Raw genomic sequence first — 22,035 nt, 5'->3', positions numbered from 1 at the left:
CTGCTTTACAATACAGATGGCGTGACATGTAGTAAGATAAATTGATTGGCCGATTGATGGGAACAAACTGATATAATTCTGGCATAGAAAAAAATCCCAAATCAAAATTCTATTAACTTTCGGTGTCAACATATGCTTACCCAGATAAGATTATCGTCATCAACCCGGAGATGTATTAATGAAATCCCCCAACCAATTGGGAAACAAATTCTATTTAAATCATTTATGGATTGTTTGTCTTAAAAAGCATATTACCTAGTGTTTGTTGGTGGTAAACACTACAGCCCAAGTGGTCACCTAATGTCCTGTCCATTTGGGTATTTCATTCCAACGGATTAATGAAACTTCTAACTATCTAATTTATGTGTACAGGTCAGTGTGATTTAATATATATAAAAACATATATGTTGTTCTGCTGGAGTCCCCATTTCCTACAGAAATTTGTTGGCCATTTCCATTTCTCTTCAAGTGAATGATTAATCAAAAGAAGAAGATACAAATAGGATTATTAGATTTATTTTGGAGCTGTTCAATGATTAGTCGTCTTGATATAAACAAGCTGCTTTCTTATAGATAAAATGTATTATCCACATAATAGTCTTGTTTCCACACGAGATTCCGAAAAGGTCTTGTGTATATACATCAGTTATTCCTCCTGCCACCCACAAAACTAGGCATCATACGAAGCCATTTTGAAGCTATACTGTGTACAGCCAACTCATTAGACTGCATGCCCAATGGTTTTAATGATATATAGTAAAAATGGCAATGGGACATTTCAGGAGTTAGAGAAAAACGAATATTGTGAACTTCTCTCTGTGTGTGATGGGCAAAGGAAAATACCACGCTACATTTCTAAATGTCAAGGTATCCCTTAACAGGTCCCTGGTGCACACCTGTCATCTTCCCTTTGGCTCCCCAATGAAAGCTGCCAGGGCTCAGTTACAGCCTTACACAGGAAAGGACTCAGTCACGGTTGGCAACATAACCCAAATCTAATTCCAGCAGCCGGCTTGCCATAGCAACAAATCCTAAAATGAATTTGGGTATGGCAATGGGAATTCAGAATGAGGAGAGATGTGTGCTTGAAGGAGGAAATGCCAGTGAAATTACTGGTTTCTGTTCCAAAACATTGGAAACATCACGGCAACAAACTGAGGAACAGAGTGTGGAGGGATGAAGAGGAGAGACGGTTGGAGAGACAAACAAGAAGGGAACAAGAGGATAATGATTATGAGATTGTAAAGAGGAGATTAGTAGGTGGAAATTGTGGCTTACAAGGAGGGATGGTGTGAGGGAGAGATCAACAGAAATGAGGTGAAAGGTGAGAGGACAGTGGATGAAACGAGTGAGACAGAAATGGATGGGTTCTAGGAAGCAGGTAATAAGGACAGTAGAGGAAAGGTGGTGGACGGGCAGATAGATGGACGGATGGAAAGAGGGAGTGGAACAAGAGGAAGGAGAGTTGTCTGATTTCAGTGATTAAAGTGAAATCAACTCCCTGCCTCAATTATCGATCAAAGCAATTACAACGTAGACTTAATAAATTATTTAATCAATGAGGATACATATAATTACACTCACTGATACCAGAAAAATGGTTTTCACACATGTAAAGGATGCCAGTTATTAAATAGAAAATATGTTAATTTGTGAGAAAGCAATCACCCAGGAAATAGTTAAAAGAGCTGACATTTTGAATCCTATGAAAGGGTGTTTAAACTGAAGAAGTAAAAGTCAGTGAAGTGAAACACAGAAGAATGTGATTTTTTCTATGTGAAGTGAAATCCTAAAAATACCCCAAAACAAACAAACATGTTGATGGGTTTACTTGACTTGAGTATATATATATTTGTAGATTAAAAATATATTTCACATACATTAAAAAACCTACAGGGGATGAATAAAACAATAAGAACAAATTAGTCTAAAAACACTATACACACTTTGCAACAGGGCTATTGCATTAAAGGCGTATATGTTATTTTGCCCACTCTCTGCATACCTACTGCAGTATATGTAATAAAAAAAATCGTCTTCCTGTCTGTCCCTTACACATTTACAGTGTACCATGTGCGTGGGTGGCTGAGTTTGTGTGAGTGTGCAATACAAATGTGTTTGTGTGTCAAAGCCAATCTCTATCCAACATCAGTTGTGCAAAAAAGGAGATGGGAAACATGCGGGGCGCAGCAATTATAGAGGGTCAAAAAAATTTTCATGGATGATTTCCTTTGCCACAGCTGAGGAACGTGTGAAAGAGGGTGGGAGGCGAATGAGCTGTGAGAGAGGCGCGGAAGGTGCTGATGAAAGGATGAACTTTTCCTGGAATGAAAGGCAGAGGGAGGTAGAGGGAGAAAGACAGCAGAGGAGAATAAAGGGTTAAAGTGTGGGAGCAGTTTTTATTTCCAATATGGAAAACCATTGCTTGCTAACAACCTTTGTTTCTATGATGAGAATATGATGAATTGGAACAAACATTAACTACAGACTAAAATTTTGTTCAAAAACTAAACATTTTTCCAAAATCTCTATTTTCATTGGTGAAAATGAGGGGGGGGGGGGAGAAGGACGATTTTCCTTCTCAATGCAGCGTGCACGCCACATCAGGGCTATCGGTTAGCAGCACACTATGAGCACAGCATAGTGAGGAGTGAGCGACTTAAGTTTGACTAAAATGACAAACAGATATTGATTTTGGCTTTAGATTAGATTTACTGAAAGGTTCAATATAATCTGATGACTAAAATAAAGATTTGCATGTCAACAGTTTCCACTGACGAAAACTAGCAGTTACAGTTTCCTTTGGCTAATATAAGAATAAGATGAGGTTTACATATGATAAACATGGATTTGACACAGCATGTAGACTAATTAAAACAAGCTAACAAAATCAACACTGTATTGGATTGTGCTGAGAGGGTAGTTCAGATGTAGAGGGGAGTGTATGGATGTGTTGAGGTGGGAGTGTGAGGAGGAGGAGAGAGGCTAGACCAGGGGTTTTCTTATCAAGGGCCATTTCAATTTTTATAACATCCATCGAGGGCCATAATGAATTATTGAACACATACAGTATATCACACTAACTTCTCTAATGAAATGGCTAGAACTGCTACTCTGCGAGGTGTCTGATATCAGATGGTATTGATGATGATGCTCCTCACAGCTGGTTGTACCAAAAACAGCTGGCATAAACAAATTGTCACCTTCAGTCGAGCGTGCATGGCTTGCAAAGATAATAATTTCTCCCTCTTATCCAACTTGACAGAAATCACAGGCACAAAAATGACTGGTTGGGTGGTTTTCTAGGTCTGTAATTTCATCTCAGACCAGAGAGAGAAACAGTGAATGTGTCCTCTAGTGTTTTTCTCCATGGAGGCAACAAGGCTCCTTCCCAAATTCTCCTTCTGAACGAGGTTCGCGCTTGCAACAGTTTGTATGTTAGTTATGACTGCCTGGATGATGCTTGTGCGGCTCATGTTATTAGACTATCTTTTCGGCGCTGTCAAGTTCGATATAAATTTTGCACATACTCAAAGCTTGCAGAAGTTTAAATCACACTGACTTGAAACCAAAGTGGTTTCGACAGTGTCAACTTTGAAGTCTTTGAGTGAGAGGATGGAAGGAAGTCAGGAGTTCAGGGAGAGAAGTGTGACAGAGGTTGAAAGGACAACAGCAGTCCAATTTCACCAACACAAACACTCAAACACACAGAATTCTGCACAGGAAGACACACAATTCAACCTCTGTGATCACTATAGCCTCAGCTCACAGTGCCTCCCATCCTCCTTTCTCTTTCTTGCTCCCCCCTGCACTCACAAACACTCCAACAACACAAATGGGTGGGAGGTTGTGGAGCTATCTGAGTGTATTACACAGACCATTAGGCTTGTTGAATGGACAGATGCTGGAATGGGACCTGACAATGGACTAAATGACAGAGGCTGGAGAGAGAGTGAGAGTGTAGTAACCCAGATGTAGCTGGGACATACAGCAATATTAGTCCGTTCTACACACACATATTCAGACACAGACAAATGCATTCACACAAAGAGGCACAGCTAAGATGAGAAAAGAGACTGTAACAGTAATGCACTTATACACACACTCACACACACACCAGCATTCATTATGATCGCCTCGGGCAGTGTGAAGTCTAAGCTAATGAATTTTCTGATGTTAATCACAGCTTTTGAAAAAAGATCCACTTCTCCCAGCTTTTGGCATCTGTATCTACGTAGGCGTGATCTCTCTCTCTCTCTCTTAAAAATAAAGTATAAAGTTACTCATATATGAAGATGCAGTCTATCAGAGAAGAAGAGCATGATCAAAATGAAAAGTATACAGAAAAGCTCTAGAGAGAGACCTTGTGTGACAAGGTGTCTCTGCTGGTTGCATCTATTTATGTGTTCGTATTTCATGTGTATGTTCATATGGCTTCTACAGCATCATGGTGAACGACATGGAGTTACCCCCTGCCAGCATTTTAATTCCTTTTGCCATAACCGCAGGTAAAGCAACAAGCACTGAGAGGGGGGAAAAAAAGAAAGCTAGTCCCAGTGTACCACACAACTAACACCTCCAGGCTACAGCATCTTAATAAACCTCCGCATTGTGTCAACAAACAATAAAACTGCATGGTAACACAACTTTGTGAGAAGTTTCTTTTAACCTGATTTGATCCCCCCGCAGTCCGTTTTTGTGCATATCATATCCTGAACTCAAAGAAGCAGGCGTGCCATGTTCAGAGTTCATTTCTATATGCTTGTATTTTGCATGTTACAGCATTTGATTTACTATAGTTTTTTTTTCGATTGTTTACGAAAAAGCATGAGGCGGACTTTGATCTGATGTCTGCATTTTTTCGACGCAGACCTTGTTATATTTACACTCACTGCATGCCTTTATCAGCACATATAAGTACCTTACCATCCCCTCTTCTTTTCCTCTTGTGGGACGAATAAAGGATTATCTTATCTTATTTCAAACCAAAATTGAACAACAAATTGTCGCAACCTGAGCAGGGAAGATGGGTGTGCGTTATGTAGTCTAGAGGGTAACCTACAGAGAATATATCTAGACTCATTTCCACCTCCTGTGCAACAGGCAGGCTGCAAATTGCATCATTTCCTCTTGGTCATTTTGACACAATTGACTCATCAAAACAAATTCCATACATGCAACTCACGCATGGTCGATCCTTGGGCAACCTACAAACTTTTCTACAAGCGACAATAATGTGTGAAATTATGCTGACAATATTTGCAATCTGCATGCAACCAGTGCTCACAAATTGCTTTTCCGAATAGTCCCCCTTTTTAACTGGTCCCCCATGAGCCGCGTCCTTAATAAAGTCTGAATTGAAGTGAACTGGCTAACAGCTAGCACCCACAGGGGCAAGTCACCATAAAACCTGCAAGTGTTGCATTTAGAGAGAAGACTACATATTATGAAAAATGAATAAAGCTCTCCGAAGAAATGTTTTCGACTGGATACAGCGCTTTCAGGAGTGAATTTCACCAGCGCTTACTACCACATTTCATCTAATGGTCTCCTATGATTTACATTCACATGCAGGAGCCTCCCAACAGAACCACAAACCACTACTGTTTGAACTCATGTGCCCTACTCGAGGGCATTTAGACAGTATTTGTTAAGCGTGTTGCAGCATCACTCCCTGGAGAGAATAATGCTGTGCTGTCTGCCTCTAAACAAACAGAAAATAAACATCAAAATATAACCATTTTGCACACTAATTGGTACACCAGCGTATCCTACTGCTCTGGACCTTTTCCACGTCAATGCAAATATATCCCTCTGACACTATACATGTATTGAGGAAGAGAATATTTGATTTGTAACCCTGTGACAAGGACCCTGTATAATATTAAGGCTATAATGCAACAGACACTCTGTGCCATCAGATGAAATACAATTTAAGTCAGCCAAATTACAAAATCTTTAAAACTAATTTCTCTAAATTTTTGTGACTGACACTCAGCAAACACAGGTTCCAGGTTTCAGCTCGCAGGAAAGTCTAATTTCAGACGTGGAGTTGTCTCTTCTACAGCTTCTCTTCTTTAAAGAAAGGATACAAATGAGTGCTGCACAAGAGCGGCCGAAACGATCTGTGGACGAGATTATGGCGAGGCGAGTAGAGGGAGGGAAACATCGATTGAAAGTTCAAGTAAAAAAATTAATCAACAAAGAAATGAGTACAGAGGCAGTGAGAGAGAGAGAACAAGATTGACGAGGGGAGATAATGGATGAACAAGCAAAAAAGATAGAGTGAATGAATATGGGATAGAAATAAATGAAAGGGGAAGGGAGAGAGAGAGAGAGAGGGAGGGAGTTGATAAAAAAGGTGGAAGGACTACAGGAATCCTGAGAGGATCTGTCAACTCTTGTTGGCTTTGATTTTAATGGAAGCCAGCGCTCCCCTACCTCTAACCCATTTGGCCCTAATTCCAGCACTGCTTTCCAAACTTTTTAAACTTTAATGGCCCCTTCTTAAGTGCCAGCTGCTGACAACATTGATTTGGCTTTAAGCCTTGCTGTCCTGCATGCCTTTATTTTCTACTGCAAAATCGACAGAAACATCTATTTTCTGCCATCCTCCCGCACCCCCTACTCATCCGATCCTCCTTCCATCCTCCCTTCATCCACTCTCCTTTGTTCATTTGATGGTGTCAGCAGTTGGGAAAAGCTTGTATGGGAACGGATGAAACGGAATGCTATCTGGATAAACTTCTTTTAAAGGATGTATGTGAGTTGTTGGGTTGGCATAGAGAAAGGGAATTCTTCTGCTACACAAAGATGCAGTTACGTGGTGTTTTTGCCCGATGTACAGTATGTAAGACAGGTTACAGGGGAGGAGTATTGTGCTTTCTACATGTTCCTCACTGTTTGTATTACTTTTAGTGACATTTCTTTATCATTGAGTTTCCTTTTAATTTAACAGAATAAAAGACAAAAACTAGAAAGCACTGTTGTTCATGTGTACTTATCAGCATTTTTGAGTTAAAATAACACAATTTAAAGTGTTCTACAGTCATAACATGGTTTAGGGGTATAGTTTGATGTCTAGAGGAAAAAGAAAAAGCCAGCACGGGGAGGAACGAAATGAGACAGTGGTGATCTGACTGTAATGATGCTTCTCTGCCTGTACGCCAGCAAATTCAGATTAAAGTTTAGTTCATGAATAAGCATCTGAATAAGAGGCTACAAGTGAAACATCAGGGGACATAAGCTGTTGGGATTATGGTGAGAAGGTGAGAAGCAAATTAATTAGTAACACAAATATAAAATTATATTTCATCTAATGGATAACTTAAGGTGACCGACTGAGGTGGAGATTGTTTGGTGTGAGCTGTTGTTAAGTAGTTATGAACTTGTGAATTTAAGCAAAATACAATTTTTAAGTTTCATTCAAATACAGCCCATTTTGGAAACTTGTGAAGTTTAATTATATTTAGTAAATTTACAGTATTCTTCCTATTTGGGGTCTGAAAAGGCAAGTGTTTGTCGGGTTTCTTATTGACTGATGCAGCTTGACAACAATTAGTCAGCTTCAGATGGATATATCAATGAATTTGACTAAATTTTAAAATGTGTCTGTCCGTCTTTAACTGACCCTGTGGGGAATCACACATTTCTTCTACTGTCCTGTGCAAAAAGGTCAAAGGTCAGGGTCAATTTAGAGCTGATAGGGCTTCATTGAAATAAATAAATGATGAATCATATGCCCTGCTGGAAGACAGTCACAGAAATTAAAAGAGTATACATTTCCCTTAGAGCAATGCACTGGTATCAAACTTTACTTTTGTTTTTTACCATTCTTTGGAGAAATTTAAAGGTACATTTCCTAACCTTGCAGAAGCTGCTCGGCATAACAGAGCTATGGTGGATCATCTTGCCATCCAGCAAAATTCCAAACCAACTAGAGACATAAAACAACCCACATACAAAATTGGTGCTACCTGGTGGCAATTCTCCAAAACACAGCCTGTTTGAATTGCAGATTCTACAGTATTTTTTTTGGTCAGCCTGGTGAGTATTTTAAAGAATGGTTGACACAGAAAATGTATCCCCCTATTGTAGCACTACAATAATTATCTTTTGGGGCATATATCCTGTCCCCAACCCTTTCTCCGAATAGAGGTTATATTTAAATGTCTACATTCTTCATTTCTTTATTATTTTGCCTGTTTGATCTCCCAGATACTCTTCAAACAATGTAACTCTCAATCTCCCACATTTCCCCACTGTAATGACATGGGCCTTCCAAAACACTTGTACACAGGCTGTTGATAAGGCTTCCTTTGGCATTTATAAAGTTGTATCGTAGTGAAAAAGAGTTTTTTCCCCCTTTTTTTTGGGTGCTGAAGTAAAAGGTGAAGAGGCTGAGCAGCAGTGCCCCACAGGTCCTTTATTTTCTCAAGCCTTTCACTGTATAAAGCCTTGCCAAAGACCCACAGCGCAATCATTGTAACACTCTGTTAAACGCTATTGTTCGCCATCAATAGGAAGACATCCACTTATCCAAGTATGACAGGGAAAAGAGCAAGAAAGACAGAGAGAGAGAAAGGGGGTAGAGAGAGAATGGTTGAACAGAGAGTGGAAAGAGACAAACAAACTCATGAAACAGAGGGAAAGAAAGCTGACAGAAAAGAGGTAAAAATTATAATACCCAGTCCCTTCCCTCCCTTTACCCTGTGAAGTGACAGCCACAGTGATGTATAACCCTGGCAGTGGAAAGCTAATTAGATAGGCTGTGTTACTTAGAGATGAAGGACTAAGAGGCTGAGAGGAAGAGGGAGGAGGAGAAGAAGGTGTAACAGGAGAAAGTAAAACAAAAACAGAGAGGAATGGAAAGGAGGATCGTAGAGATAGTGAGACGGAAGTCAGGGAAGGAAGTATAAAGTAGGGGAGCAGAGGGGAGAGAGATGTAGGACAGAGAGGAGAGACATAGTAAATGTTAGAGGATTTAATTAGAGTTTAAATAGTAGGCAAAGGGCCTTGCTAAAATAATGTGTTGCCTTTACACTCGGTTCAAACACTTTACAATCAAAAACCGTAAATTGCAACAGCAGCCTCAGCCTCTTTCTATTGCTCAGCCCTTGTGCTTGGCTCAAGGACACACTTTAACACGTCATGTGCACTGCTGGGCAGGTGATTGGATGTCTGTTCCCCATCAGGGGAGTGCATCACATAGACCAAAAGAATTGGATAAAATCAAATGTTTCACTGGAAGACAGCACTCGCACACTGGAAATGAGCCTAGGGATGTCAGTGCTTGTGGACTCTCCTTGCCTCCTATAGACCTGCCTGTAATCCTGCGAGGATAAACATCACATGTTACTAGTCTAGGAAAAGGATAACACACAAAAAGTAGCTAGACACATGCCTGTGTGCATGTGTGAAGACACCAGGGCATGGAGAACTCAGTTGTGTGCTCAAATGCTCAGTTGAATTATTTGTTCCCTTTGACAGCCTTATGGACTGCTCTATACCAGTTATATTTTGATCTTGATCTGAGATACGTTGATATCCATAGATCTTTGACATCCCCGCAAAGCATTTTATAGCATGAGAACATTTTTGGCTGTAAAAACCTTAATACTGTGGATATGATCTGGTTCATAAAAACTCAGCTTCAAGGTTCTGGAGTAATTCATGGCCATGAGTGGAGGTAAAAAGTGTTCTTGTCACTGTTTCACTCCTCAGTCATTTAGTTTTTACAAAAGAGCTAAAGCGCTTTTGCCTCAGTCATTACAGTAACGTGAATAAGATCTGCATAATACCTTTAAAAGATAACCGTCAAATTAAAATCAATAAGCTTAGTTATTGTATATCAGTCCACCTTTAGTATCACTAGTATGTGATTGTATGGTATTTTTGCTACAGTTCTTTACATTTTTTTGTGTGCATATATTTAATATTAAATTTAAGGCAGAGAACTTTTCAAAAAATAAACAAAAATTCTCAAAAGCCCAGGGGAAAACAGAAAAGATGAGGCAGAGAAAGATAAGAAGATGAAGAGAGAGAAACTAGAAGTGCATAAGAAGCTAAAAAACAAAACAAAGGGTGATAGAGGAAAGGAAATGAGAAATGAGTTTAGACAAGGATCATCAAACTTTTACTGTTGTTTTCAGAGCCTTCTGTTATCAATATGTGTGTTTGTGTATTTGTCTTCAAGACCTGGTGGGGACTTTTAACAGAATACACACCCACTCAGAGCAACTGTTGTCACTCAACAAAAAACTGTGGACCCCCTGGATCTAGACCACTTTTTGAGGGGTTAAGGCATGGTCTAGGTTTAAGGTTAGGGTAGGAGATACAGTTGTGATGGGTGGGGTTTGGGTAAATGCTTGGTGAATGTCAATTACTTGTCCCCATTGAGTGAAACAAACGCGCGCGTGTGTGTGTGTGTGTGCGTGGGTGTGTGTGTGTGTGTATAAGTGTGATTGTGGGTTTATGTATGGCTGTGTATGAGAATGAGAGTGTGTGCATTTGTGATAGAGGACAGTGTGTGTGACTGACAATGACAGTGAGTGCGATGAACAAGAGGGGCCCATTTAATTTTTTTTCTGTTAATTACTGAGTTAATGACACACTGCTCCAGTGGACATGCAACATGCCAGGTTGATGGGTGGGCATGCGCATGCACGCGCACACGCACGCACGCACGCACGCACGCACGCACGCACGCACGCACGCACGCACGCACGCACGCACGCACGCACGCACGCACACACACACACACACACACACACACACACACACACACACACACACACACACACACACACACACACACACACACACACACACCGATAATGGCTAAGTCTGCTTCGTTGCTCACAGAACATGGCGGGCTGCAATGCAAAGGGCTTGACAGTGAGATAGCAGGACATGGCATGATACACACACACACACACACACACACACACACACACACACACGCACACCCACACGCACACGCACTGACAGGGAACCTCATCAAACCAGCTTTAATGAAGTCACTTCTCCCAAATGGAAGAGGGGAAGAAGGGAGTGTTGAGAAGAGGAGAGAAAAGGAGGACAAGGTCGCCCGGATTGATGACGCTCATTAGCCTAATAAGGTACTTTAATGAAGTTGGTCCAACACTATAGACAAAGTTCGCACACACACACGCACAGGTATTGTTTGTGTCTTTGTCAGCTTTTCTCAACCATACATTCTCACAAACACTCGACACAAACACACAGACACATGCACGTATGAATTCCATTCTCCAACATACAAAACACACAGCCAAACAAAGCAAACTCACACACCTCTCCCTCTGAGGACTGCAGCAGAAGGTCTTTCCTACACGACGCTGTGAAGTCTCCCACTCCTGCGTTGACCTCGACACCTCTGGGGGCCTCAAGGGTAAGGGTCCGAGTCGGGGACTCCAACCTGAGAAGCATTATAACAAACTTGAGTGATGCTGGCAGCAGTGGTAACAGCGGATGCACGCACATGCACAGTTCATCGGTATGAAAAAACAGGGTTGTTTTAGCCTTGTGCTTCAGCCGCCATTAGACTATTAGTACAGGATCAATAATGAATAGACTGTGAACAAGGCTCTCAATCCCCCGGCTGCCCAATCAAAAGCAGTACAAAACTATGGTCGTGCTGGTAAAGCTAACGTAACAAAAGGAAACTCAGCACTCGATGATTAAAGGTTTGGTCTTTTTTAAAGACCACCACGGAGTAAAACACCCTGGAATTGCATGACGAAAAACATTAAATATCATGCTGCCTTTTGAATCCACAACTGAAGACACTGTGCTGTTTTTGTATGAAACACGTTACAGTGCCTTTTTGAACTTGCTGAATATTGTTGGACAGTCAGCAAAATTTGCTTACCACCACAGTCTACAGTAATAGTGTCTGGGTGATATATAATAGAGCGATTCAATTGTTTTACAACTATAGCCATGCACTTAAGAGTTTTAGGCTCAGAGACTCAAGAAGCATCGAAAAGGAAAAAATAAATACATCTTAGGACATACTGTACTTTTTTGTTACGGGAGGGGATCAATACATTTTTACAATGCATTACACACTTTCTAATAGTATTTTTATTGTATCGTTGCTTGTGTTTTATTCCTCTGTATGTGTTGTATAAAAACCTATATCAAAGGGCAGGCATTGCAAGCTGTAAATGCTGTGGTGTGTGTCATTGGTCAATGTTATATACTTGTCCCTATAAAAACAAACATTTCATGAACCGCTATGGCAGCAGAAGTGGACAATGGTTACAGAGAACTGTTCCAGGTTGTGCTCTGCTGGTCGTCACTCTCCTCGGAGCATAAGGGCTCAATAGCTAAGTCTGTGAGTCAAAGTTGAAAACAATAATAGATGATTAAACAGCTTGGTGGAGTTAGATTAGCATAGGGCTTTTTGCTAAAGGGGGTGTTGGCAATGAAATGAAATAAAGAGCGCTATCGGCAAAGCAGACCATTTTCAATTTATGAAGGGTGAACAACACATTAAACCACACTCACAAAAGGATCATATAAGGGGAAAAAAACAAGTTTGCTTTCAGGGCACTTTTCCAGACATGCTTTGCTCAAGGGCATTTTGGAAGGTTCATCTCCCAATTCCAACTGAGAGGTTGAAGGGATAAATCATACAAGTCAATGGTATATTAACTAAACTCCCACAGAACGGGATTGTGGCCGGTCTGTGGCCAAAAAATAGAGACATAAACAAACATTAGTACCATAGCCCAAAGCATTTTGGATGGGAGTGATCATACAGAGCTCCCTTTTTTCACTTTACTACACTCCCTAGAATGGAGACATTGTGTACCCTCCTCACAGGTACTTTGGCAAAAAATAATTCTACATTTCACGGTTTCAATGTGAAGAGCGAAACATTAGCAGACAGAGAAAAGCTCCCTTGGCAGTGTTTTTCCATGTTTGGTTGCACCCAAGTAATGAACACGCACTTCAGGAGACATTTATTTTTCAACATTGCTCCTTTTCTTCTATAGCGAGTTAATTCCATTTCAAATGTTAATTTGCCAGATTTTAGACATTTTTCTGCCAAGTGAAAATAGGCTGAAGAAGAGCAGATCACTAAAGTGAAGATAAAGTCTGGTTTGCATCAGAATGTAGTCATCTCAGCACTAACTAATTGGCTACTCTTGTTTAAGTGGAAGAGGGAGTTTATGGGTCCATATCAGAGCTGTGTACTTTTTGTTTGTCTGTCTGCTTGCAAGTCACCACAACTACTCAACAACGATTGAATTCATTTCCAAATTTTGTGGAGGGGTGGGGAATGACCCAAAGAAGAACCCTTGACATTTTAGGGCAGATCCAGACATTTCTTTTCACTTTCTTAATACATGCAGTATGGCAATAAAGTGGCCAATCAGCCTTGATGTTCATATGAGCTCTCCGAGTGCCTTTCTATTTGACAAGTGGACATGTCCATGTTTCACCAGTGCTTAGTTGTTTTAGCTATTTTGGCTTTTACAATCAGTAAAAGTCTCAGGAGCAAAAAATGTCCTTTTTTTTGGAACAGATAGGTTTACAAATCAAACCATTTCTTCTGTCAACACGTCTGAGTTTGTTGTTTCTAAGAGCTACCTGTGGTGTTTATTCTCGATTGCAGGTATTGGAGATAGAGGAGTCATGAGGTGGATTAAAGGTGAAGAAAGGTTTGCAGCTGTGCAATGTTCAGCATCCGAGCAATCTAAGAAGTGTTGGAGGAAGACAAACATTGGGCCTGACTTAATGATCTGCAAAAACAGAGCATGTGTTGCAGCAGAGGTTAGGAAGAGGAGAAACTAAGAGACAGACAGACAGGAGGACAAGAGATGAAAAGACAGTGGGAAGGGATGAAAACAGAAAACCCTGTTCTATTAGTCATCATCCTATAGTTTAGCATGTGTAATGGGGTGTTGGAGGTTGCCAGTCTAGTCAACAGCAGTGAGGACCTTCAGGTGGTTTGACAGCTGAGGCAATTACAGTGACACTGCTGCAGGCTCCAACAAGCTCCAATGGACAGGCACATACAGTACATACTGAGCATTCAGAAATTCTTCAGACCCTTTCACTTTTTTTCCATTTCATTATGTTGCAGCCCAATGCTAAAATTGTTCAAATCAAATTTTGTTTCCCTCATCTACCTACAATAATTCGATTACTAAAAATCATTGAGGCAAAACTATTTGCCACGACGCTTCGTTTAATCAACGTAACTAACGTTGCACCGCTCACTGTGTTGCGGTCGCACATCGGGCTTCTGCTGTTGACAGTCGGCGCGGATTACAATTATGGATTCCAAAAAACGAAACAGGCAGAAGAAAATGACAAAGTGTCCAAAGTTTGGGATCATTTTAAGCTGATAAAAAAACGGCAGTACCCAGAGCACCTTTGGCAGCAATTACAGTCTTGAGTCTTCTTGGATTTGGGGATTTCCTGCCATAATTCTCTGCAGATCATCTCAAACTCTGTCAGGTTGGATGGGGGCTGTCAGTGGACAGCGACATTTCAGCCACTGAAGGACATTGACAGAATTGTCCCGAAGCCACTTTGGCTTTGTCTTGGCTGTGTGCTTAGGGTCATTGTCATGTTGCAAGATAACCCTCTTCACAGTCTGTGGTCCTGAGCAATCTGGACAAGGTTTCATGGATGATATTTCTGTACTTTGCTCGGTTCATATTTCCTGCAAACCTGATCCGTCTCCCTGTCCCCCACAGCATGATGCTGCCACCACAATGCTTCACTGTTGGGATGAAAACGGTCAGGTGATGAGTGACAGGTTTCCTCAGACCAGAGAATCCTGTTTCTCGGAGTCTTCAGAGTCCTTTAGGTGCTTTAGTCGCAAACTCCAGAGGACGTGCCGCGACACAATCCTGTCCCTCAGCTCTCGATCTCATGGCTTGGTTTGTGCTCTGATATGCATCGTCAGCTGTGAGCAAAATTTCAAGTGTCATAGAAAAAAAAATCAGAATATGTTTTTCTACTGACTCTAGTTTCATGATTATTAAGCCTCTACTTTATTTTAATAAACTTTGTAAACTATAAACTATATAACTATGTTATTAATTGAAAATTGAATAGAATACCTGTCATAATGTCCCTTCTTTTTCTCTCTGTCAAAACATACAATTATTTTAATTGAATAACAATCCTTGTAATTTAACCTCTAACAACACATTTGATCATGAAAACAAAATGATTTGCATTACAAACAAGTATACATTGTTTGGAGCAACATTACGTTTTGGTGGATATTTTTATAGTAAATGCGCCACATACTATTATGGTACATAATATGAAATGTCTTGTCAGACCCATGTGGGTTTGTGCGTTTTTATGATGCAGATAGCAGGAATCTGCAGCTTAGACATTATCTTTGCGATTGATTATTATTTTAGACCCCCCCCCCCACACACACACACACAAACACACATACCTCTCTGCTTCCAATTCTACCATTATTCCTCTCTCTCTCTCTCTCTCTCTCGCCAACAATCCCCAGGCCACTTCTCTACTTCATTGATCTGTTTTGACCTTCAGTCACGATAAGGCCATTTCATACAGTGTCCATATTTTTCCAAACTGACAAGATAAGAGGGACAATGATAAAACATGATTCCATCATAAATTTTGTATTGAACATTCCTAGAAATAGCCATTGCCTCAATTCTGTGTATGCAAAACTGGATCTGTATTCAGAGATTATATTCTGTTCACAGCTCCCACCATTTCTGGACTGTAAAAAGAGCGGAACTTAAGTCATTGTAGGAAAAGTTGTTACTAATAACATTAACACTGGTTCTGTTCTAGCCAGGCGTGTCAGTCAGCCATGGCTGTGTGACAGTGAGTCAGCATGCACAATTCCAGGACTCCAAAACAGCTAAATGGAATTCAGCCACCATTCATTTATCATACCAGTGATTTCTTACTTTCTCCAAGCTCAAATGGTCCATTTGAATTATTCTCCTGCATCCCAGGATCTCATGACTCAGATTTGTGACAAACATATATAGGGTGACAGGGGCTCCACAATGATGTGGTGGTTAACACTGTTGCCTCACAGCAAGAAGGTGCCTGATTCGGATCCATCTTCGGACAAAAAACAACCAGGGGTTTTCTGTACACTCCCTGTGTAAGCTTTGGTTCCCTCTGGGTACTCGAGCTTCCTCCCCCTAACCTTAACCCCTAACCCAATTTGAGATTGCTTTTAGCAATGAAAAGTGCTCTATAAATGCAATTTATTATAATTATTATCATTGTTTGTCTCTGTATGTTGGCCCTGTGATAGGCTGACGACCTTTCCAGGACGTTCCCCGCCCACTGCCCAATGTCAGCTGGGATTGGTATAGATAATGGATGGGTTTGTGACATTTTAAATAAATAACAAAAAACCATGACATCAGCTTGGTCCCTGATGTTTCAAAGTCAGCTCAAGATTGGATGAAGTATTTGGTAGTTTATACATGTCCTGAATTTCTTCAAATTCATCAAATCCTCATTACCAGTTTGAATTCTTAAAAGTCAATGCCAACTATTTGACTCTGAGAAACTACTGAGTTTCTGTTCTGCCATTGCCTAACAAGTGAGGCATGGCTTTACCAAAGTGGCGAACAGCACAAAGTCCAAGTTCACCTTACCTTAGTTGTTCATGAAACTTAATTTCAGTGATACAAGGAATCTCTGACTCCAACTCATGAGCAACATTCTGCCAAAAACAGAAAACATGAAGTCGGTTTTGCATTAGGGCTGACTAGATGAAACTTCCCATTGAAGTTATAGATCCTATGGCTGTGAGATTAAACTGCCGTCTTTCAAAAGAAATGAGTTCATTTGGTGAATTTTTCGGAAGCAGCCTGAGAAGTTGTGCAGAACATATTGCAGGAAATGTTCAAATACGGGCTTCTTAGTATGATTTATATTTCCCAGCAGACTTGGCTGACATTCATCCTGCCCTTTTCCTCATCAGAATCACTGAAGGCCACACCACCTTATCGCCACATTGCCATTTGGGACGGAAACCTTTAACCTTTTCACACTAAACGCTCCCTCATCTGCTCTGTGCCCCTTCCAACCCTGTCCAAGAAGCACTTTACAAAACGTGGTTCTGAGCGATGCATTCAGACAAGACTGACGACAGGATAATAGAAAGTCTTTGGAATTAGATTGAGACAGAATGCAGGGAAAAAAAGAATCCTCCTTATTTTTGCAGTGAGTCTGTGTATGGGTGAGTGAGGGTGTTGCAGCGGGGTTTAAATCGCCCCATGAATCCTGTAAGTGTAGGATCAAAAATTGAATGAAGAAAGCCCTGGGCTGTTTTTAAAAGTTATAAATGTCCCTGCAGAGTTACTGAGGAGTGACAGGGGAGAGTCAAGTCACATTAAAGGTTTGTCTTTGTGGAAAAAAAAAAGTATGTTTGTGTGCGCCAGCAAGAGTACTAAACATAAATTTGTCTGTGCAGGTGTTTGTTGGAGGAGCTTAAGATCACTGAAGCGTGTGTATTCATATACAAAATATATATTTTAAGATACTATGTTGACTTGCAAACATTTTATTGCACACTACAGTGTGCTTGCACAGCTCTTCTTGCATGATGTTCAGTGTCCTGGCTGTCCGCATTTACACAACACGATGCTTGACAAATCCATGAGGTACTTCTAAAACAACTTTCAGCAGTTCTCGCTATCCTCCTTACTGAGAAATGTAGCCAGGAAAATGGGCGATGGCAGAGTGCGCAGGGAGAAAAAGTGTCAAGCAATTTCATGCCTTTGTGCTTCTGATGGGGCACCAAGCTGATAATTTAATCATTAGTGAAAAACTGGCCTCACTCCTCAACAAATCCGCCATTCCATCCATTTTCATTGACTGTGGTTTGCTAGAAAAGAGTTTGTAAAACAATCAATCTGCATTTCTAATTATTTGTTTCAGTCTAATCATACTAATTGTTGTGTGTGTGTGTGTGTGTGTGTGTGTGTGTGTGTGTGTTTTACAAATGATTTGTACTTTTGTGCCTTTTGGACTTTAGTCTTTTTTTAGACATAAAAAAGAAACATAAATACATCTCCATGACGGTACAAGTCTCACAAAACGTTTACCATCTAAAGTAAAACCTGCTTTTCTTGTGTATGCTGCAGCCCTACAGCATATCTACATATTTTGAAGGCCATAAACCTATTTGTTCCACAACAAAAGGAGCTATTTCAACACAAATATGAACCATTGCTTGCTGCTTTCAAACAGAAGAAAATAATGACAAACTGGGAAAACAGGAAAACAGTTCCTTGCTTTTCGAAACACTTACATTCTAACAGATGTAAACGAACACGCATAGGTCTATATGTGTATGTGCTTTGCTCTCAGTTGCAGATATGAGGTCAGGAAAACTGCGGGACAGTCTGTGCTTTGCTTCATAAGTGTTGTCTCAGTATTCCTTAGAGCAGAGCCCATCAGAAGACACTTCTGAGCAGAGCAACTAAAGCTGGAGAAAAACTAAGCAGAACTTAGTTCCCTCACAAAGGCAAAAGACAATACAGTGAGCTCAGCCTCTGGAGTATGTATGTTGACTTCATCTGCAGTCCATGCCTTCTGTGATGCAATATAGCTTTTATGATGATGTGATAAGGGGCAGTCTGCAGAAACTTGATAAACAAACCATTTTCAGGTGTAAGAAGTCAGATATGAAGCTATTTATTTGAAACAGGGCCTTGCTGCATTAATGACCTCTTTGGCGATTGTATTGCTGTCCTTTTATTTAATATGCTTTGAGATTTGTACTAATTTGTCCTTTTCTAAAGACTGGATGAAACTGTTATGATCCCTGTGGGGAAGGTGGGTATTTACAGTGGCATAGAGAAGGATAGGAAAAGAACAAACAGAGTGCTCAAGATAATTCGATAAATTATGCCACCGCAGAAGATACCAGGATTAACACAACAGAAAAAAAAAAAAAAACCCAGAAGGAACAGTGTATCCTCATCAAAAAATTTACGGTTAGAGATGTACCTGCAGTTGTACATCTTTAGCTGTTCAGGTTACTGGTCATACAGATGGAAGAACATATGTTGGGAAATGAGATTGTGAATGTCACTCTGCCCGCATAAATACTGTTAAAGTGCCCCTGGGGAAGGCGCCTAAACCTACATTTCTAATTTAATTTTTAAAAAAAAAAGGAAAAAAAAAAAAAAAAGGAGCACTGCTGCTCTTTGTGTTTATATTATGAAAAAGGAAATAATCTTTTGGTGCAATTTGTGCATTATTCCATCTTATCAGATATGTACCGAAGTTGCAGTGACAACAAGTTACTGTATTTCATGAGAAATTTTGTTTTATGTATTTCCTGTTCATCTATATATATGTTGTATTACTGTTATATTAATTATTAGGCCATTTTCAACAATCTGCAGCCTAGGATGCAGGAACCTCCCCTCCTCTTGATGTCAATTACTCAGTCAATTAAAAATTAAAAATAAATAAAATGCAAATTAATACATTTGGTATTCTTAAGTGCAAGTGATTATTGGCCTAAGCAGAAAAGGTGAAAACATTTTTTTTTTAGTGTAAGATGAAGGGTGACATGTCTAGCTGTTTTCTTTGAGTCTGATGTTTACCTATGGTGAACAACAGTGAAAATATAATTTTTGTATAAGTCTGATCAAATAAAGATATTATTTAACAATACATAGTTTGAACATAGGTGACTTGCAGAGTCAACATCAAAGAGTACATCAACAGAGAAGGAATCCATTCATGGATCAGTTAGAAGATCATACCTCCACAGAGGCTAATGCCCTATCATGACATTTCTGACGTGACTGCCCATTTATGTGATGTGTGATGTGCCCAAAAATGTCATGGATTCTTCCCTGGGTCATGCCCGCCCTACCCCTCCACAAAATGTCATGTAAGTTGGTTCAGTAGAATTTGCGTAGTCCTGCTAACGAACAAACAAACAGACGGACAGACAACCAAAACAGCCATGAAAACATGAACTCCTTGGCAGAAGTAATAATATAGGGCATTTAAAACTGTTCCATTATTGGGCAGAGAGAGAAGAGGGTAAAAAAAGAAAACACAAAGAGACAGAAAAGGGAATCAGGAGAAACGGTATGGGGAAGAGATTAGCAGGGGAAACCAAGAAAAGGAGAGAGAGAGTGTTCTAAAGGAACAAAAAAAAGTCTAAGCAGAGACAAACACAATCATACGATGAACTTCTTGCTTTTCTCTCCTGCTCTGCCTCATTGCCTGGCCTCCTACAGTCATCCTATCTGTGTTTCTCTCATTTGCCCTGCCGGTCCCTCGCCTCCTGCGTGGCTTCTGGCTGTGCCTTGCTCTTTCTCTCCGCTGACAACGAACAAAGAGAGAAGTCCTGCTGGTAAAAATGTAACATCTCATGACCAGGTTATCTTTCTCTATTAATTTTTTTTGTTTTCATTTTCACCTCCCTTCATCTCAGTCTCTCTTTTCATGTATGGCCGTATTTGAATAGAGCCATTTTTTTTGGTCTCCTTTTTTCTATTCCACCCTCTCTTCAGCTCCATCTCCTCTTTATCTCTGTATCTCATCAGTCCAAAAATATGACCTTTGACAAGGCTATATGAATATTGATTGTTTTTCATACATCGAATAAAGTACAAACATCTGCTAATAGTGTGGGTTATTTTCACAAATAGAAAAGGAAACTGTCCTTTTCACAAATTATAAAGAAAATAAATTTCCCCAGAAAAAAAAAATGCAACTTCCATTCTTTGGCATACATAACAGTTAGAGGTTGTTAGGCCTTGAAACCTGGAATTAAAGTAAAGTTAAAATTGAAACAACAAAGGAGCAGGATCGTAGACTTGCTGCAACGCTGTGCCTGTTTATATCCACAAAGTCAAGTAAAGCATCACCTTGAATGAACACATAGTATGCATTTCATTTGTCATGATACTCTAGAACACATTACATTTCGATTAGGAGCACGTCTGTGTGTATGCACATGAGGAGTTTGAGTTTCTGTTAGTGTGTCTTTAAGTGTGTTTTCTAATGTTATTTATCTGCTGTGATTTCAGTGTCTAGCCAAAACAGCCTCTAGCCATTTGTAATAGTCTTTATCCACATTGGGACATTTGGCTCTGTTGCAATATCTGATATTATCTCCCGACAATCTCTGCAACCCACACACAGAAAGACACAACAGCTGAGCTCTGACACACACAATACACAAATCTTGTCACAGCTCACTTTTGGGGACATTAGTGACTTGTATTTATTTAATCTAGACTTCCCCACCCCTTGCCCTTCCCCAACACTAACCTTAACCCTTTAACCAAATAGCAGTTTTTTTACCCAATCCCCAAAAAGCTTGTCTTTACTCTGAAATGTGTCCCCAGAGGTATGATACACACACACACACACACACACACAAGGAACAGATGCATGGCAAGATGGCAAGGCTGTTGAATATTAACTGGGTGTTGTTGTTTTCACATATTCCCCCTCAAGATGTGTACAACATCATGATCCAACAGCAGCCGATAAATAATAACTCACAAAGATAAACAACAATCAACATAGACTAACAATGGCAGAGCAACAATGTATACAGTTTACTGAGGCTGCATTCCAAAGCTTTGTGAACCAGTTCAACAAACAAATATCACTTCACTAGGGATCAATAACTTTTTGGAGCACTTTGTTGCACAAGAAAAGATTAAGAGGCCATCAACAGTATCATGTTACCATAATGTTTATAGCAGGCACACATTTAAGAGATTTAACTGACACCAAACATCACATACATAGTGCATTTACACTGACAAGTATGCCAACCTGGTGCACTCAAAACTTTCAAAAAGTTGAATGCAAAACTATGAACACTTCTGACATGCAAAGGTAGCTCTCTGCCACGGCGTTTGACTGTGTACATACTGTTTTACATGGGTATAACATGTACTACATGAGTACTACTACATTTGAGACAGTCTTTGTCTTACCACTTCAGCCATGTATGAACGTGCTTACCGTACGCCACCAACC

At 40.2% G+C, this 22,035-nt stretch overlaps 1 protein-coding gene across 2 annotated transcripts in view; it reads right to left on the bottom strand.

Moving 5' to 3' along the window:
• LOC118313099 (zeta-sarcoglycan) overlaps positions 1-22,035 on the bottom strand; it is a 274,953-nt gene that overhangs the window by 10,302 nt on the left and 242,616 nt on the right. For both annotated transcript variants that reach the window (XM_035638350.2, XM_035638349.2), the window contains exon 7: positions 11,317-11,440. In XM_035638350.2, coding sequence (XP_035494243.1) covers positions 11,317-11,440 — 124 coding nt within the window. The remainder of the gene's footprint in view (positions 1-11,316; positions 11,441-22,035) is intronic.

The sequence above is a fragment of the Scophthalmus maximus genome, chromosome 8, assembly GCF_022379125.1.
Source record: "Scophthalmus maximus strain ysfricsl-2021 chromosome 8, ASM2237912v1, whole genome shotgun sequence".
Classification (NCBI taxonomy): Eukaryota; Metazoa; Chordata; class Actinopteri; order Pleuronectiformes; family Scophthalmidae; genus Scophthalmus; species Scophthalmus maximus.
Note: the sequence above shows the minus strand (reverse complement) of the source record. Positions and strands in the feature narration are given on the sequence as shown.